Source organism: Urtica dioica, chromosome 11, assembly GCF_054948205.1.
Source record: "Urtica dioica subsp. dioica isolate 48M chromosome 11, U.dioica_male_clone48M_v1_H2, whole genome shotgun sequence".
In the NCBI taxonomy this organism is placed as follows: domain Eukaryota; kingdom Viridiplantae; phylum Streptophyta; class Magnoliopsida; order Rosales; family Urticaceae; genus Urtica; species Urtica dioica.
Window position 1 is genome coordinate 23,556,953 of NC_142766.1, and position 18,904 is coordinate 23,575,856.

General features: G+C 34.8%; 2 protein-coding genes across 2 annotated transcripts; both read left to right on the forward strand.

Moving 5' to 3' along the window:
• Window positions 1–532: 532 nt before the first annotated feature.
• On the forward strand, window positions 533–8,013 carry LOC149382680 (linoleate 13S-lipoxygenase 2-1, chloroplastic-like). Its single transcript, XM_089601955.1, has 9 exons — window positions 533–1,023; window positions 2,361–2,635; window positions 3,630–3,864; window positions 4,248–4,571; window positions 4,650–4,735; window positions 5,103–5,213; window positions 5,293–5,594; window positions 6,237–6,503; window positions 6,994–8,013. The coding sequence occupies exons 1-9, from the start codon at window positions 678–680 to the stop codon at window positions 7,751–7,753; spliced, it is 2,706 nt and encodes a 901-aa protein (XP_089458081.1). The 5' UTR covers window positions 533–677; the 3' UTR covers window positions 7,754–8,013.
• A 2,917-nt stretch (window positions 8,014–10,930) lies between these two features.
• On the forward strand, window positions 10,931–18,397 carry LOC149382681 (linoleate 13S-lipoxygenase 2-1, chloroplastic-like). The gene is made up of 9 exons (XM_089602034.1): window positions 10,931–11,427; window positions 12,746–13,020; window positions 13,148–13,382; window positions 15,044–15,370; window positions 15,885–15,970; window positions 16,039–16,149; window positions 16,246–16,547; window positions 16,810–17,076; window positions 17,543–18,397. Exons 1-9 carry the CDS (start codon window positions 11,082–11,084, stop codon window positions 18,300–18,302), a joined length of 2,709 nt encoding a protein of 902 aa, XP_089458160.1. The 5' UTR covers window positions 10,931–11,081; the 3' UTR covers window positions 18,303–18,397.
• The last annotated feature ends 507 nt before the right edge of the window (window positions 18,398–18,904 follow it).

Sequence of the window (18,904 nt, forward strand, 5' to 3'; positions counted from 1 at the left end):
TTTATCACGTACGTTCGTATGCTTTTATAGTTCATATATAGTTTCATCATGTTATTTCTCTCATTTTGTCGATACCATTATATATATATACATAATACATACATGCAGGGACATGGTTGCTCCATTTGTGTTTAAACTAAAGAATTAATGACATCAAAAAGAAAGATTACTCATTCAATTCTTTAATTTTTTTAACTCAAATAAAATACTACGAACAAAGCCGTACACACACACACTATATATATATATATATATATATATATATATATATATATATATATATATTACATAAGTGTGTACATGTGTATCGCTGCAAGTAGGAGCATACGTACAATTTATATATATGTGCGTTTATACATGCATGTACACGCGCGTATATGTTTTGAATAGTAGATACTATTGACTAATATTTGAAGAACACCGTAATAATTTTCTTTCACGTGTAAAATATGGTAAAGAAAGCTATTAGAGTTTTCACATCTATGGAACTAATAAGCAATTCTCTTCTTATAAAAAGGGCTTGTGACGACCCTAATATGGATATCCCAATCTCAAGGAATATTATTTGCCTTCCAATTAGGATACAAACCCAGCTTACATACTAGTCTTTGAGAGCCAAATCTTCTTCTTCTTGGTTTAGCCTACGAACAGTTAAAAAATAGGCATAGCTAATTGACATGTTGAAACCACCTCAGCTAGTTCATCAATCCCAACCTGTCCAAGCTCTATTCCCTTCGTACAACCCATTCCTCCACGGAAGTAGTCCCACGAGCTTTGGCTTGGTTCCCGTGTCGATACCGGCAAAGAAGACGAAGCTTAGACTCGGTTCATCGTCCGGCACCGTAAAAGCCATGGCTGGCGAGACTGATCAGAAGTCGGTCAAAGTCAAGGCCATTGTTTCGGTCAAACCTACCGTTGGAGGGTTTTTCTCAAATCTTGGGATCAATAAAGGGCTTGATGATATCCAAGATTTGCTTGGAAAGTCGATCCACCTTGAGCTTGTTTCTGCCGATCTTGATCCTAGTAAGTATATGGACTCTTAGCTCAACAAAACCCTAACAGCTAACAAACCAAATCTACATTTCAATATTATTGTGGCTAATAATATTATATTAATCACACGTGATAGGGCAATTTTAACAAGGTAGTTTGACCATCTGATATGTGGATTTGCAATAAATTAACATCATCTTATTTCTAAGCTTTAATAATTTAACACCCTACATATATACATATATATATATATATATATATATATATATATATATATATATTGATGATGTTTTTTAAAGAGCCGTTGATATAATATACCGTATTTTTCTACGAAATGCCAAGTATTATACTATTAATTAGTGGCCTCAGATTTAGCAGATAGGATTCGTATGTATCATAATTACTCTTATGGATTTTCATTTATATATATATATATATATATTTTTTTTGCTCTGCTCAAAAAAATCTTAATTCATGTTTATGGTCCACATGTTTCAGTAAATCTTAAATTTTTTTTTGAGACGTTCAGTTTAAAGAATTTTTACCGATGAAAATGGCTCCAAATAAGAACATTCGGAAAATATGGAGAATAGTCTAGCCATCTAACGTGTTTAATAGCTACAAGCAACCCACCCATAACTCCCTTCCAACAAAGAAATTTAATATAGAAAAAATTATACAAAATCATTTAAAACTAATTGATTAACAAAATATACAAACTTTTAAATTTTTAGCAAAATAATAAAAATTTATGTTTTAAAAAAAATTAAACACCATCGTTATATTTTTTGTTTACAAACAATTTATCACGTTTTAATGGCGCAGGGTTAAAAAACCATTGAAAATGGATAGTGGCATATTGTTTTTATAAATTTTAACCATTTCACTAATTTTAAATAAACATTATCTTTTTTATTTTTTTTATAAATCTATTAATTTCAAATGGCTGTTTAGCTATAACATTCAAAAAATTAAGAAATAAACTATATATCTCCATATAAACTCATCACTAGCTAGTTTTTTTTTAAATTTTTATTTTATGGAATTCATGATAGACTTATGTTTATCATTATAGAAGAAAATACCATCCATCTGATAAATGCCATTATAAAATACACTCCAAATGGTCTGATGTCGTATGCTTTTGTTTAAAGGCCTTGTCAGTTCTCGTCGTTTGACTTTATGTATCCATAAGAATATTCCTGGAATAAAAGTTGAAAAGTATTAAATATTATATAAAAAAATCTACATGAACATATGTACACACATTTAATCATACTAATAACGTGACATATATCGATTACCTTATTTTGAACGAAATGTGATCATCTCACTAACCATCGCCATTTTCTTTACAATACTAAAAGAGACGGGACAAGAGAAGGAGACGATTAAAGCGTACGCGCAGTGGAAAATCTTCCGAGACGAAGAACGAGAGGTCAACTATGAAGCGAATTTTGTGATAAGTTCAGGCTTTGGGAAGATCGGAGCGGTTTTGATGGAGAACGAGCACCGAAGAGAGATGTTTGTCGTTGACATCATCCTTGAGGGTCTCCCCGGTGGGCCCCTCACCGTCCATTGTGAATCTTGGCTTCATTCTAAGTTTGACAACCCTCAAAAGAGAGTTTTCTTCACTAATAAGGTGAACCTACAAAATTATTATTATTTTTATATTTGATTTCTATTTTTAATTACATAAAATTACTAACTAACTAACTTGAAATAATATGTATATAGAGAGAGTGAGGCATGGCCTGGACAACGTGTGAGTTGGACTATATCCTTGATATTTTAGTAATTAGAATATAATTTTAATTAAAAGTAACTATTTAGCTATATTTAATATGGGCACATGCGATACTTATCAAACGAGTCATATATATATATATATATATATATATATATATATTTATTATAGAAAAGATTCTTGTAAAACAAAGTTTTTCTATTTAAAAAATAACTAATGTTTAAGTTTTTTTTAGATAGCAAAATAGATAGTTATAAGTTTTTTTAGAAAAATCAAAGTTTGACTATGTATAAAAGATTTGACTGGTATAACTTAGAAAAAAAAAAAATTGACACGGTCTAACGACGAAAAATCGTGATATGTGAATTAGATATACTCTTTTTTTTTTCTTTTGTTAAGGCAAGAGAATAAGCAAAAAAAAAATTCCCAAAATTGAATGATATTGGAGTCTTTGTGGTCAAGAGGGCTTTTGATGACTTAAAAAGTTGTGCACACACACATACCATTTATATGAAGAAAAAGATAAGGGGACCTCTATCGATGGATCGCTTTCATAGCAAAGTTCTACGCAAGTGCGTGACATTATATGCATATACATAGAAATACATCTAATTTCATAAGTTTGGGATAAATATGAAAATATCAAAGGAATAAAAAAAAAAAAAAAAAAAAGGAAGCGTGAGTGAGTACATCAATCAAGTGACGACCGTGGTCTTTTTTTTCAACGTATTACTATTCTATCTATCTATGCCTTTATTGGGGGGTTTATCTTCTTCCGAATAATTGCCTTCCTTACCAAGAATAGGACTTACTTGCATATAATGTGCTTTTTGAACATATAGAAAAACAAGGAATGTCTAATAATGTACGCTCAAACTTTTTGGAGTAGACATATTTGCCATCGGAAACCCCAAGTGGACTGAGGCGGCTGAGAGCGGAGGAGCTAGAGACGCTGAGAGGGAACGGAGAAGGAGAGAGAGAGACTTTTGAGAGGATTTACGATTACGATGTTTACAACGACCTCAGTGACCCCACCAACGCCGATCTCCGGCGACCTGTTCTCGGCGGAAAAGACCATCCCTACCCTCGCCGTTGCAGGACTGGACGTCCTCGCAGTAATGCAGGTCTGTAATTATATGTGGTATCATTGAATTAAAATAAATCATAGGACAAATCATTTATATCATAGGGACAAATCATTTATACTCGATTATATCAATGTTTTGTTGTTCTCGTGAGTCGTGACTGACATATACATTTCTAATTCGTACAAAAGCCTTCAATCCTCACCTCAGCTTGTGTTAGATTTTTCAACGCTAACATAATATTGTCTTCTTATTTTTTTCGTATTTCAGCTTCTGTTAAAATTTTCAGCCCTAACACAATATTGTCGTCGTCTTTTTAAAAAAAAAAAAAAAAATCCAACCGTTAATTAGCATGGGGTTTATAATATAACATATACTACAATGAATTAACATATAATTAATTAAACTAAACAAAAATACAGACCCATCGTCGGAGGTGTTCAATCGAGCTGTTTATGTGCCACGAGACGAGGCATTTTCGGAAGTGAAACAGTTATCGTTCAGTGCAAACACTTTATCTTCGGGCCTTCGCGCTTTGATTCCTTCGCTTCAGACGCTCTTGGTGGACCGCAAACTCGGATTCCCTTACTTCCGAGCCATCGATTTGCTCTTCGACGAAGGCATTCGAATGCCAAACAATGAAAACCAAAACAAAGGACTTCTCAGAACTGTTCTTCCTAGGCTCGTCAAAGCCGCCGGAGATCTTGACGATGCTTTGCAGTTTGAGATCCCCGAAGCCATGCACAGTAAGCACCAACATTCCTTCAATCATTTATATTTATTAATCATTTTACTTATGTACGTACTTTGATGTGTGTTATTAGGAGACCAATTCTTCTGGTTTAAGGATGAAGAGTTTGCTAGGCAAACACTTGCAGGTCTTAATCCATATAGCATTCAGTTAGTCACGGTGAGTATAAAAATATTTTTGTAGTTTTGTTTAATTACATTCATTTTGTTTTCTTCAAAATTGACATTAAAATAAAGGATATACAAGACTTTTTATAGAGCCTATGTTATCCGAAATTGCATCTTTGTTACCCAGAAATAAACAAAGAATAAAATAAGTCAATATATCAAGATAAAAAAAAAAAAAAAAGCAGTATATCCGAAAATTTCCAAAAATAAGAAACAATTTTCGAAAAATTGAATTTGTCTGTAAAAATGTTTTCGGCCACTAAATTCACTGAGACAACGGTCCCAAACTTCCATAAATACCTTTTTAAAAAAATCTTTGCATTGCACCAATTAAATCAAGTTACTGATGATAACTCCAGGAATGGCCACTGATGAGTAAACTTGACCCGGAGATATATGGACCACAAGAATCAGCAATCACCACCGAAATGGTTGAGAAAGAGATAAGGGGTTACATGACCGTGAAAGAGGTAATTTCATAAAAGTCTTTATTAATTATACAAAATTAATAATAAAATATATAAATTTGATTTGTGTCATTTAACATAGGCACTAGAGCAAAAGAAGCTGTTCATGTTAGACTACCATGATTTGCTTCTACCGTACGTAAGCAAAGTGAGAGAGCTAGAAGGAACGACGTTGTACGGATCAAGGACACTATTTTTCCTAACCGAAAAAGGGACGCTAAGACCGCTAGCCATCGAGCTCACTCGCCCTAAAATCGGCGACAAACCGCAATGGAGGGAGGTTCGAACCCCTTGCTATGACGCCACCGGACTCTGGCTTTGGAGGCTCGCCAAAGCCCACGTCCTAGCCCACGACTCTGCGGTCCACCAACTCGTTAGCCATTGGTACTAATTCATCATAATTCACAAACAAATAAATTTGATCTTATTTGTTATATAGTTATAACGAACTAATCTCATTTACAATTGCTGCTAATTAATTAGTTAAGGTTTCTCAAATCACAATTATAATTGATTATTATAGGTATGAATTAGTTTTAATCTATTTTTACCGAACGCCAAATTTGATTCTACTTTACCGCGACAACTATTTTATAAAAAATTAACAAATACCTTTCTACTTTCAACAACAATTTTTTTTTACTAAAAAGTACATCAATACTAAACTAACCTAATATATATACACATCAAATAATTTTTCTAATGTCACAAAAGTTGTAATGTAGAACTCCTTTAATATATTTATGATACTCTTAGAAAGATATATACATGTTATTTAAATAAATTGAAAATATGCATATTTTCATTTTTACTGATTTTACCAAACTCCAAATCTGATTTTACTTGCAACGACTATTTTATAAATATGCATAAAAAAAAAAAACCTTTCTACTTTTTCCTAACAACACTATTTTTAAAAGCACATCAATATCAATACGAGCTAAATATATACATATTTTCACAACGTAAATTGCAACTAGTTAATTATTCTACTAATTAACCTAAAATAAATTTTTTTTTTGGCAGGCTTCGGACGCATTGTGCGATGGAGCCGTACATAATTGCGACGAACAGGCAATTGAGCGCGATGCACCCGATATACAAACTGTTGCACCCGCACTTACGGTACACAATGCAAATCAACGCTCTCGCTCGCGACGCCCTCATCAACGCCGGAGGCATCATCGAGACCGCCTTCTCCACCGGAAAATATTCCATGGAGCTTTGTTCCACCGTCTACGACAAGCTCTGGCGATTCGACCACCAATCCCTCCCCGCCGACCTAATTTCTAGGTATTTACTTTTGCGAACCCTATTCATTTTTCTCTTTTAAGTTTTCATGGTTTACTTGTCCGGTGCCAAATTATCAATTTAATTTGTTTATATGGTTTATGGATTTTGAGGCGACTCAAACCCATCTCCTCGTTTAGGAGACACGGGCGCTGCTTAATTTCGTTTGAATAGAGACATAAATGATGAGAAATTTTGTAGGAAGAACATTAATAAAAAAAGATATATAATTATTCGCTGAAAATGAAAATATTTTTGGTAAAACATTAATTGTAAGAAGATAAGGTTTTAGGGAAGGGGTCATATACTCCCCCACCCGAAGATGTCGTGTTTAAACATAAACGCTGATGTGAGATAGGAGGTGGAGGCGGTGGAACCTACTCGTGTCGTGTATCACATCAACGGGTCCGCTAAACGGTGTTTATCATTTTTGTATAATTTAGGGCCGCGGAAAAAAATAAATTTAATCTCTAATTACTATTAACTACGACAGAGGGATGGCGGTGGAGGATCCGGACAGTCCACACGGCGTGAAGCTGACGATCGAGGACTACCCGTTCGCGGCGGACGGGTTGATTCTGTGGGACACCCTCAAGGAGTGGGTCAGCGACTACGTGTCCCACTACTACGCGGGGCCCACAGACGTGAAGGGCGACAAAGAGCTTCAAGCATGGTGGACCGAGATCCGCACGGTGGGCCACGGCGACAAGAAGGACGAGCCGTGGTGGCCGAGGCTCGAGACCCCACGAGACCTGGTCGGAATCTTGACCACCGTCACGTGGGTGACCTCGGCCCACCACGCGGCCGTGAACTTCGGGCAGTACGCTTACGCGGGCTATTTCCCGAACCGGCCCACCATCGCTCGCACCAACATGCCGACGGAGGACGCGGCGCCCGAGTTCTGGGAGCGGTTCATGGAGAAGCCGGAGCACGCGCTGCTGGAGTGCTTTCCGTCGCAGATTCAGGCGACCACGGTGATGGCGGTGCTGGACATCCTGTCGACCCACTCGTCGGACGAGGAGTACGTCGGAGACATGGTCGAGCCCGCCTGGAGGGACGACCCGGTCATCGCCGCCGCCTTCGAGAGGTTCAACGGAAGGCTCAAGGAGCTCGAAGGAATCATCGACGCTCGCAACGTCGATCAGAGTCTCAAGAATCGCTGCGGCGCCGGAGTTGTGCCCTACAAGCTCTTGAAGCCCTTCTCCGGCAAGGGCATCACCGGCCAAGGTGTCCCTTATAGTATCTCCATTTGATTAATACCATTATATATATATATATATATATATATATATATATATATATATATATATTGTTCAACTTCAGTCTATTTAATGTAAGTATGTAAGAATGAGTGATGGAAAGGAAGGGCTTGTAAAGTGATGGAAAATTTTAGGAAAAAAATATAGAGATTAATACTTTAAGTTTCTAATTAATTTTTTGGATGTGTGTCTAGTAAACTAGGAAAAATAAAACTCAGATAAAAAGTAAAAAAAAATGAGCCACAAGCTAAATATCTCCCTCTAATTTTCTATCACAGATTTTTGGAACTTAACAATTTCGCAATTTAAAATTTTAAACAAAACAAGACAAATGCACATATTCCCAAAAGAAAAATTATTTCTTAAATATCGCGCATCTTTCGAGTTTCCAGACATAACAAAAAGAAAAATATACGGATTTTTTAATGTTTACGTGAGACTGTCCATCACTTATTACTTATTGCATTATTGCAGCTACAGCGAAGCTAAATTAATATATACATATATATATATATATATATTTGAATAAAATTAATATGTTTTTTAATGAGCAAACAAATATATATGTTTACGATAAGGTTTATTACGATTGATCACACTTAAACGGCCGGCAATGTACGTATGTATGTGTATATCATATCATGGATGTCCAGTTAACAGATGCATGAACGTCGTCTCGTATCAATGACAACGACGTCTTTTTTTTTTTAATAGAAAAAAAACTGTTTGACATGAATGCCAACGGTATTACATTTGTAGTTATTGATATTTTCAAACAATTGCAAACAACAGCATGATTACATTTATTTATTTAACTTAGTTTCACATGTGGGTTTTTATTGACCTTTATGCTACCATCGCTTCTTTTTTTTCTTTCTTTTTTCTTTTTTTTTTTGCCAAGATACTCGTAAAATAGGTTTATAATTTATTAGTCATTTTAAAATAATAATATCAGCATACAAACTGAAAAGAATGATAAAATTAATTCCAACTGATCGCGATCAAGATAAGAAATGTCTTGATTACAACTTGATTTAAATTCTTTGAGGTGTTGCACAAAACTCTGAATTCAACAAAAGGTGCTCTGATAAAAGCTCACGCGCATTTATTTATTTATTATATAGATCCTTTCCCATTCCTTCTATCAATCTTTCTTGGGGATATTAGTGGAGCCACTATGAAGAATCAATAGCTGTTTAACAATTCAGCTTTATCTTATCTTATGGTACTATACTATCGTATAAAATATCTTATTGAAAGAGAGAAAGAGAAATACTTTATCTACTAAAAGAAGGAGAAAGAGACGTAGAATAGTAATTAGCGTCATCTTATCGCATTTGGACCACGGGCGAAATTATACAAATACCTATCTTCTCCGCAACGGCTTAATTGACAGACATTTGACAAATATATTTAATATGAACGAAATTCAAGCTAGTTTTTGCCATGACGCATGTTTTATAGTTCGATCGTAGTTCCGTCATGGTCTCTCTCTCATTTTGCGCATGCCAACACAATTTTAATTTTTTTTTTCCTATCATTACTCCACTTCACTCCTATATTTGTTTATGGTTTTTTTTTTTCAACATTACATTTATTGCTTTTCTATCGTACAAAAAGGAAGAAACATTTCATTATATATGAGTGATAGTGGGCTAAATTAAGTTTTTATGTTTCCAATTGCATATTGCGCATTTTTACAAAATTATCTTCGAAACTAATAGAATCCACTTATTGCACCTCGGGACACCGCACAATGTTATTTGACAAAAAAAACAAAGAAAAAAAGTAGAGGTGAAAGGTTATGACTGACCACTAAAACATGTATATGTTGTTAGGAATATTATCTGGCCACTAATTATTTTGTTTAAATCACTATGTTTTGATTTGTCGTTCGTAATTATATGTTGCTACATTTATTATTATATTATTTTTCTCATAAATTATAGAAAATTGGCCATATCATTTGAATTTGACTACTCAAATAATCATTTGGACCAGCATTATTATTATAAACATGATATTCACCCAGACCTATTATTTTGGCACTGATGTTGGCCAGCTCCTAGATTTCTACGTCGTCTATGCAATACAAATTGAAAAATAAAATTATTTAATGTATAAAGTAAAATATTTGTATAACTAAGATCCGCGTCATCGACGATGAGATCGAGTGCGTGTTAGTGTTAAGTGCACAAGCTTTTGAGATGTAAAAAACAAAGATTAAAATACCGTTATTAATACTGTATCAAGACTCAGATTTTGCTCGCATTCCAAAAGATACCAATTGTTTATCGAAGTATCCAGTGAGAGTAATGTAAACTGTACTGATAAAATTACTGTTACCGATGTGATAAACCGACAAATATCGGATTTACTAAGAGATATGCAATGTACAAATAATTATATCAGACATGTATATATATATATATATATATATATATATATATATTAATAATAATATCAAGTTAAACTAAAAATTCTTATACTTAATTAAATTTGTCACTCATTATTATTTGTTAGTATTGATGTTGATAATACTAAGAAAAAATAGAAGTAAAACAAATTAAGAATTTAAAAAATAAAAAACAACAATTTGTGTATAGAATCACAAAGTTGTGTGAAAAATAAAGATGGAGAAATGATTTGTAATTATACAATTAGAAGAATAGGAAAACAAATACGATACAACTAAAAAACAATAAATTGAAGGAAAAGGAAAGCTCAAATGTGAATTGTATGTATTGTTAGTCAGTGGGATGTCTTTTCTTTCTTTTCGTTGCCTCTTTATAGTCTGCCAAATCGTCATATTTTAATCATCTTATTCTCTCACATTTATCCACGCTCGTGATACACCGATATTTTGGAGGATTAGAACGCTAATTAAATCGGTGGGAACAAGCATTATCGCGTGATAAATCTTTAGCTCGGCGACGAGAAGTGAAGCCATTCTTGTGAGCGTCTGAAGGAGGACAAACCGGATGTCAAAAGAAAAAAAAATTAGTTTGTAATATGCATTATTTATACCTAACACACACACACACACACACACACACACACACACACACATTTATACACTCTAATTTTCCATCACGTGTAAAATATGAGACGTCGGACAAAATCATCACGTTTCCCATCTATTGAACTAGTAATTTCTCCTATAAAAACAGTGGTTTGTGAGAACCTCAAAGACATCCCAATCTCACGAAGATTATTCCCATAAAATTATACAAACAACATATATACTAGTCTTCAAAAGCCTTATAGCTACTCTTGTTATTTTTATTTTATATATATATACACACATAAATAACTAATTAAAATGTTGAAATCACCCCAGCTAGTTCATCAATCTCAACCTGTCCAAGCTCTATTCCCTTCATACAAGCCATTCCTCCATGGAAGTAGTCCCATGAGCTTATTTGGCTCGGTTCCCGTGCCGAGGCCGGCGAAGCAGACAAAGCTTATACTCGCCTCATCGTCCGGCAAAGTGAAAGACGTGGTCAGTGAGATAGAGAGATCGGTCAAAGTCAATGCCATTGTTTCGGTCAAACCTACCGTTGGAGGGTTTCTCTCAAACATTAAGTTAAGTAGAGGGCTTGATGATATTCAAGACTTGCTCGGAAAGTCTCTCCTCCTTGAACTCGTTGGTGCTGATCTTGATCCTAGTAAGTATATATGCAAAGGCGGAGCTGCCTTATGACTAGGGACTGATATCATGAAATTTTTAAATTTAAATTTTTAACCAATTTTTTTATTATTTTGTTTTTAACAAAAAATTATATAATTTTTTTTATACATGCCCGCTGAAAATTTTCTTCTTTCTAATATTACGGCTAATAATCACATATAACGACTAATAATCAGAAGTGGTAGGGCAATTTTAACGACTAGGTTTTGGACCATGGATTATTTGAAATCGTACTTATTTAGTTATTTTAGTCTTACCGTTCCACAAAAAAAAAAGAATTAAATATATATATATATATATATATATATATATATATATATATATATTCTGCGATTTTCCAGGTACTAGTAGGCTCATATTTAGGGATGAAAATTTTCTGTAAGATTCTACCAGCTATGAGTAAGATCTTAGTCGGATAAGAAGTAATTGATAGAGTATGAGTATTACCCATTAAATATTATATGGAGATGGATATGGTATGATTTTTAAATACCCTATCCGGACTTTATTATACTATTCCTGTTTAAAACTATTACTATATTTATAAATTTTAAGCAAATTTTATTAAACTAAGTATTTTTTTAAAATTTGTTTATTTTTTATTAATAAATATAATGTTAAATGGGTAAAAAAAATATCCACCTTTTAGGATTTTATCCAAACTCAAAACATTAAAAATAGATGAGTATGAGTAAAACGTGATTTTAAAGAAAAATTCATGGATAGAGTCTGATTTTCTAACACCAATTATTCAGTCCCTACCTGTTTTCTATCCCTAATATTATCTCTTATGTTTCGTAATTACTCTTATGGATTTTTCATTTTGTTTTTTTTTTGTCTCATAAGAATCTTAATTTTGTGGTATTCAAATTTTTGTACTAAACTCTCGGATAAGTTCAGATTAACTTAACAGTATGAGTGGACATGTCAAGATTTGCTTGGATATAAAAATCTTGATTCATTCGTCGGTACATCCATTTCAGTAAATTGTCAAAATATGATTCGTTCAACCTCTAGTAAATTAAAGAACTTGAATCCATATCAATCAATTCATGGTTTGAAACTGGTCCCAATTCATTCAGAAAATATACAGAAGAGAACTGAAGCCAAAGCGACGAACAAAAAAACATAACTGTTATCTCGTGGAATTTTTTTTGAAACAATATACAATTGTTTTTTTATTGGAATAATATATGAAGATTTCCATGTACACATTAAATTATGCTAATATATAACGTTACACTAATTCTATGTACATGTAATCTTGGTTTTTTTTTTTTTTACAATACTAAAAGAGACTGGAAAAGAGAAGGAGACTATTAAAGCGTATGCGCACAGGAAAATCCTGCGAGACGAAGAGCGCGAGGTCAACTACGAAGCGAATTTTGTGATAAGTCCAGACTTTGGGAAGATCGGAGCGGTTTTGGTGGAGAATGAGCACCGGAGTGAGATGTTTGTGGTTGATATAATCCTTGATGGTCTCCCTGGTGGGCCCATAAGAATCCCTTGTGAATCTTGGGTTCATTCTAAGTTTGACAACCCTCAAAAGAGGGTTTTCTTCACTAGTAAGGTGCTCCATAAACCCTGTTTATATTATTGATTGTTTATAATATAATAATATAGAAGCAGCGGTCGGTAGTTATACATGAATTAAGGTACGTACGTAAACGTAATTAATGTAATTTATATTGGAGTAGACATATTTGCCATCGGAAACCCCAAGTGGGTTGAGGAGGCTGAGAGAGGAGGAGCTAAAGACGCTGAGAGGGAACGGAGAAGGAGAGAGACAGAAATCTGATCGGATTTATGATTATGACGTTTACAACGACCTCGGAGACCCCACCAATGTCGAACTCCGGCGACCTATTCTCGGCGGAAAAGACCATCCCTATCCTCGCCGTTGTAGGACCGGACGTCCTCGTAGCCAAATAGGTATGTATTTCACTAAGTACGTAAAAAAAAACACTAATTATGATGTATAATTCTTAGTAACGACATGAAAATTATATACATATAGGGAGGCTAACTTTGATTGTTAACAAAATTGTACAAAATAACCGTTTGAAACTAATTGATTAATAAAATATTCAAAGTTTCAAATTTTCAACAAAATAACCAAAATTACGTTGTCGAATATCTTTTAATACCAAGATTAATTTTTTTGACAATTATTATAACAATTTATCACTTCAAAAAATATTAATCCTAAGACTCATTTTATTTTTGAAACTTAATTATTGCACATTTTGACTATTCGTCTAATTTTGATTATTTTACAAATCATTAACTTTAAATAAGTTATTTAGCCGAATTATCTTTTTAATTTTTTTTATAAAAAATTAAATGTTTTATTGTTTGTGGCTATTCGTACATAACTATGTAGCAGCTGGCAGATGGACATTTCTTATTGAGTAACAATTAAGGAAAATTGACACATATATACCTTGTGTTTTAGTGAAATATCGAGTTTAACATTTGGTTTTAAAAAATGTCGAGATCATACCCTCTATTTAGCTAAAATGACGAAATTATACCCTGAAATAGACAACAGTGTCACAAATCTTATTTTTATTGATTTTTCATTGACATTGACTATAATATTTATATGTAAACACCAATTATCTTTATTCATTCGCGTCATATATGTAATTTATTTAAAAACTAAAAAATAAACAACAGTCTCTTAATTGTGAAGAACGCAAAAAGAGGTAAAAGGGTAAAAATCGACAGTTGATAGTCATCAAAATTACAGATTCGAACAGAGAACCCATGATTTAGAGTTGCAATTCGAACACATAATGAAGTCATCTATTGGGAGATATGAATTTTATTATTTAATTTCAATTTAAGGCTATTTTTATTTCAAAATTGAAAATTTGAAAGTTAGGATACTGTTTTTAATTTGATTATGTTTTTTAATATAAGAGTTAATATCAATGAAAGGGAGATTTGTGACACTATTATCCATTTCAGGGTATAATTTCATCATTTTAATTAAACAAAATGTATGATCTTGACATTTTTTAAAATCAAATGTTATAGTCGACATTTCACTCAAACACACAAGCTATAAATATGTTATTTTCCCTAACATTAATGATATTTAACAGCGAATAAGCGGTGATAGTCACTAATGTGACAAAATTGTAGAAAACAATATGTATGGTGGGAACAACCAATTGCAGGTGTTTGTTTTATACCGCTGAAGACACTCAGTGTGAGTAATGGCTAACGAGCAATGGTACGAATTATAAAAGTACTGTGCGCTTCGTCGCGCTGGTGGAAAGCATCTTCCTTATTTACTTTGTTAGAAAAAGTTAAATATATCACATCGACGCAGCCCCAGGATTGAAAAAGTCTGACAAAATAATTAAATCAATACATATATCTCTATTAAAAATATATATGTAGGGTTCATATTAACATGGCGTGCCGTCAATAAACGACCTGACAAGGAAAAAACGTACTCGATCGACATCATCTTCTTCTTCTTATTTTTTTATAATAAATCCAATAAATAATAAAAAGGCCTAAATATAAACATGGACACTTAATTAACATTGAATTAAAGGATATCGTATTAACGTGTACAGATCCAACGTCGGAGGAGTTCAGCCGAATCGCTTACGTGCCTCGAGACGAGGCGTTTGCGGAAGTCAAACAGTTGACTTTCAGCGTGAAAACATTGTATTCGGGGCTTCACGCTCTGGTGCCTTCGCTTCAGACGCTTCTGGTGGACCGCAATCTGGGTTTCCCTTACTTCCGAGCCATCGATTTGCTTTACGACGAAGGGATTCGAATGCCGAGCAACAATGTGAACCAGAGCCAAGGGCTTCTCAAAACTGTTCTTCCCAGGCTCGTCAAGGCCGCCGGAGACCTCGACGATGCTTTGCAGTTCGAGATCCCTGAGTCCATGCACAGTAAGGATACTAATTATTATTATTATTATTATTATTATTATATTTCTATATACCATTCTTTTTGGCCTAACAGTTTATAGTTTTGCATATTTTGGTCCATAAACCTATTGATTCACTAGCATTTAATTTTTCCCTTTTTAAAACGGTTCATATACAAACTAAAATTATTTATTTATATTTAAAAAAATTAAAATATAATAATACGCTAATTTAGTATTTTAGGGGTAAATAAATATAATATAATTAGCTTATTTTATGAAACAAGATATTTTAGTTTGTAAATATGTTTTGAGTCGTTTAAGTATTGAATTTTATAAATTTTTTTTACATAAATCAGTAGCTATCAGCGACCAATATGCAAAAAAAAAAAAAAAAAAAAAAAACAGTTACTAAAATACCACAAATACAGAGCTTAAATTTCAGAGACTACAATAAACACCAAAAAGCCACACAAATTTATTAAAATAGTTAAACTAATAATTATTTACTAATGTTTGGTGTGTGTTTTGATTAGGAGACAAATTCTTCTGGTTCAGGGATGAAGAGTTTGCTAGGCAGACACTTGCAGGTCTTAATCCATGTAGCATCCAGTTAGTCACGGTGAGTATATATGCGTGTGTGTGTGTGTGTTCAATTTAATTACTAATGATGAGTTCGTGTACGTAAAGGAATGGCCACTGATGAGTAAACTTGACCCGGAGATATATGGACCACAAGAATCTGCAATCACTACCGAACTGGTTGAGGAAAAGATAGGAGGTCTCATGTCTGTGCAAGAGGTAATTGCCATTTTATTTATTTATTAATGTTGTGGTAATAGTAATTAAAAAATATCAACTAATTTTTTTTATTTAACATACATATAATTAACATAGGCATTAGAAGGAAAGAGGCTGTTCATGTTAGACTACCATGACTTGCTTCTACCGTACGTAAGCAAAGTGAGAGAGCTAGAAGGAACGACGTTGTACGGATCAAGGACACTATTTTTCCTGACGAACGAAGGGACACTTAGGGCAATAGCCATTGAACTCACTCGCCCTAAAATCGGCGACAAGCCGTATTGGAGGGAGGTTCGAACCCCTTGCTTCAATGCCACCGGGCTCTGGCTCTGGCGGCTCGCCAAAGCCCACGTCCTAGCCCATGACTCCGGGTTCCACCAACTCGTCAGCCATTGGTATTATTGTGATCTATTTCTAATTAATCATCCACAAAACACAAATTAATTAATTACTTCATACATGATGCTTATTAAGAAATTGCTACCTAGTAGTCATGTTTTACATTTTTTTGGGGGTCTATAAATAGCTAAGGTGCGCTATGAACTAGTTTTTAAACTATTTGCTATCCTTAGACAATTATTATTTATTGGTTTTTATGTATAAGACCCTATATTTAGTAATAATTTTGGTTTTGGTTTTGCTTTTTTGCATTTGTAGGCTTCGGACGCATTGTGCGACGGAGCCGTACATAATTGCGACGAACAGGCAATTGAGCGCGATGCACCCGATATACCGGTTGCTGCACCCGCACTTCCGGTACACAATGGAGATCAACGCTCTCGCACGCGACGCTCTCATCAACGCCGCAGGCATCATCGAGACCTCTTTCTCCCCCGGAAAATACTCCATGGAGCTTTGTTCCGCTGCCTACGACAAGCTTTGGCGATTCGACCACCAATCCCTCCCCGGTGACCTGATCTCCAGGTTTAATTTTATCTTTAATTTGCCTAATATATACAATTCAAAGGCAGTGAACATAGCAAAAATAAAAAGAAATTACACCTAATAAGCTATGTAATATTAATTTTTATTATTAAAGAAATTAAATTAAATTTTACTATATGTATTAGAATGTTCCATATTGATCGGATACTTGAGCAATGTGCTCCTTGTAAGTGTTCGGCATCCCTACACCCTTGAGCTAGCTTTTGAGTTTGAATTATGCCTACCCTTCTAATATTATATAATAAAATTAAGAATTACCAATTTTAAGATGGTTTCATAAATAAATAAAAGAAAAAAAGTGTATCAAATATAAACCCTTACTTTTAACGGAAGATATCACAATGGTACGTCATATTATAAAATTATCTTTCATTCATCTGATCTATTTAATTTTCTTAGACCTATTGAAATAGTTTTAAAACCAATAATAATATTTGTGTGACAGAGGGATGGCGGTAGAGGACCCGGACAGTCCCCACGGGTTGAAGCTAACCATCGAGGACTACCCGTTCGCGGCGGACGGGTTGATTCTGTGGGACACCCTCAAGGAGTGGATCAGCGACTGCGTGTCCCACTACTACGCGGGGCCCGCGGACGTGGAGGGCGACAAAGAGCTTCAAGCGTGGTGGACGGAGATCCGCACGGTGGGCCACGGCGACAAGAAGGACGAGCCGTGGTGGCCGAGGCTCGAGACCCCACGAGACCTGGTTGGAATCTTGACCACCATCACGTGGGTGACCTCGGGCCACCACGCGGCCGTGAACTTCGGGCAGTACACTTACGCGGGCTATTTCCCGAACCGGCCCACCATCGCTCGCACCAACATGCCGACGGAGGACGCGGCGCCCGAGTTCTGGGAGCGGTTCATGGAGAAGCCCGAGCTCGCGCTCCTCGACTGTTTCCCTTCTCAGATTCAGGCGACCACGATCATGGCGGTGCTGGACATCCTGTCGAGCCACTCGGTGGACGAGGAGTACATCGGAGACGTGATCGAGCCAGCTTGGAGGGAAGACCCGGTCATCGCCGCCGCCTTCGAGAGGTTCAACGGCAGGCTCAAGGAGCTCGAAGGAATCATCGACGCTCGAAACGTCGACCAGAGTCTCAAGAACCGCTGCGGCGCCGGAGTTGTGCCCTACAAGCTTTTGAAGCCCTTCTCTGATAGCGGTGTCACCGGCCAAGGTGTCCCTTATAGTATCTCCATTTGATACATTACATTTACGGATTTCGCTGGCTGTAGTATGTGTTTATGTAATATGTTAACATTATTGGACCAAATAATATAATTAATGATATTCCAATATTGACATTAACAAATAATATAACATGTCAATATTCAAATCATTATTTTAAGAGAAATCATGATGACTAGGGCTTGAGGTTTGTTTCATTTTGAGAAAAAAAATATTCTTCGTAAATCTACCGCACGGATAAATTACGAGTAAATTGAAAAAATTAGGTCATAAGGCTACTTGAAATAATACCATTACGTACCGGTATTCACAGATAACCATACAATTACCAAGGCAACTCAAACCTTGGTTAAGAATCTTTAGCTCAGTAACTTTTTAGGTATATTATCAATTATGTACTTTTAACGGTATACACTAACATATTGTACGATGTTTGTTGTCACGCGTTAACGTTACTGTTTACCATATATCTCTTATGTCTGACGTTGGACCATCACCACATATACCCATTACCAATGTAAAAAATGTACGTTGCTCAAAAGCCCAACATTATTTGAAAAAACGCCTGGTTACCAATTATGAACTGTTTACTTACCCGCGCACATGGTTACACAGTC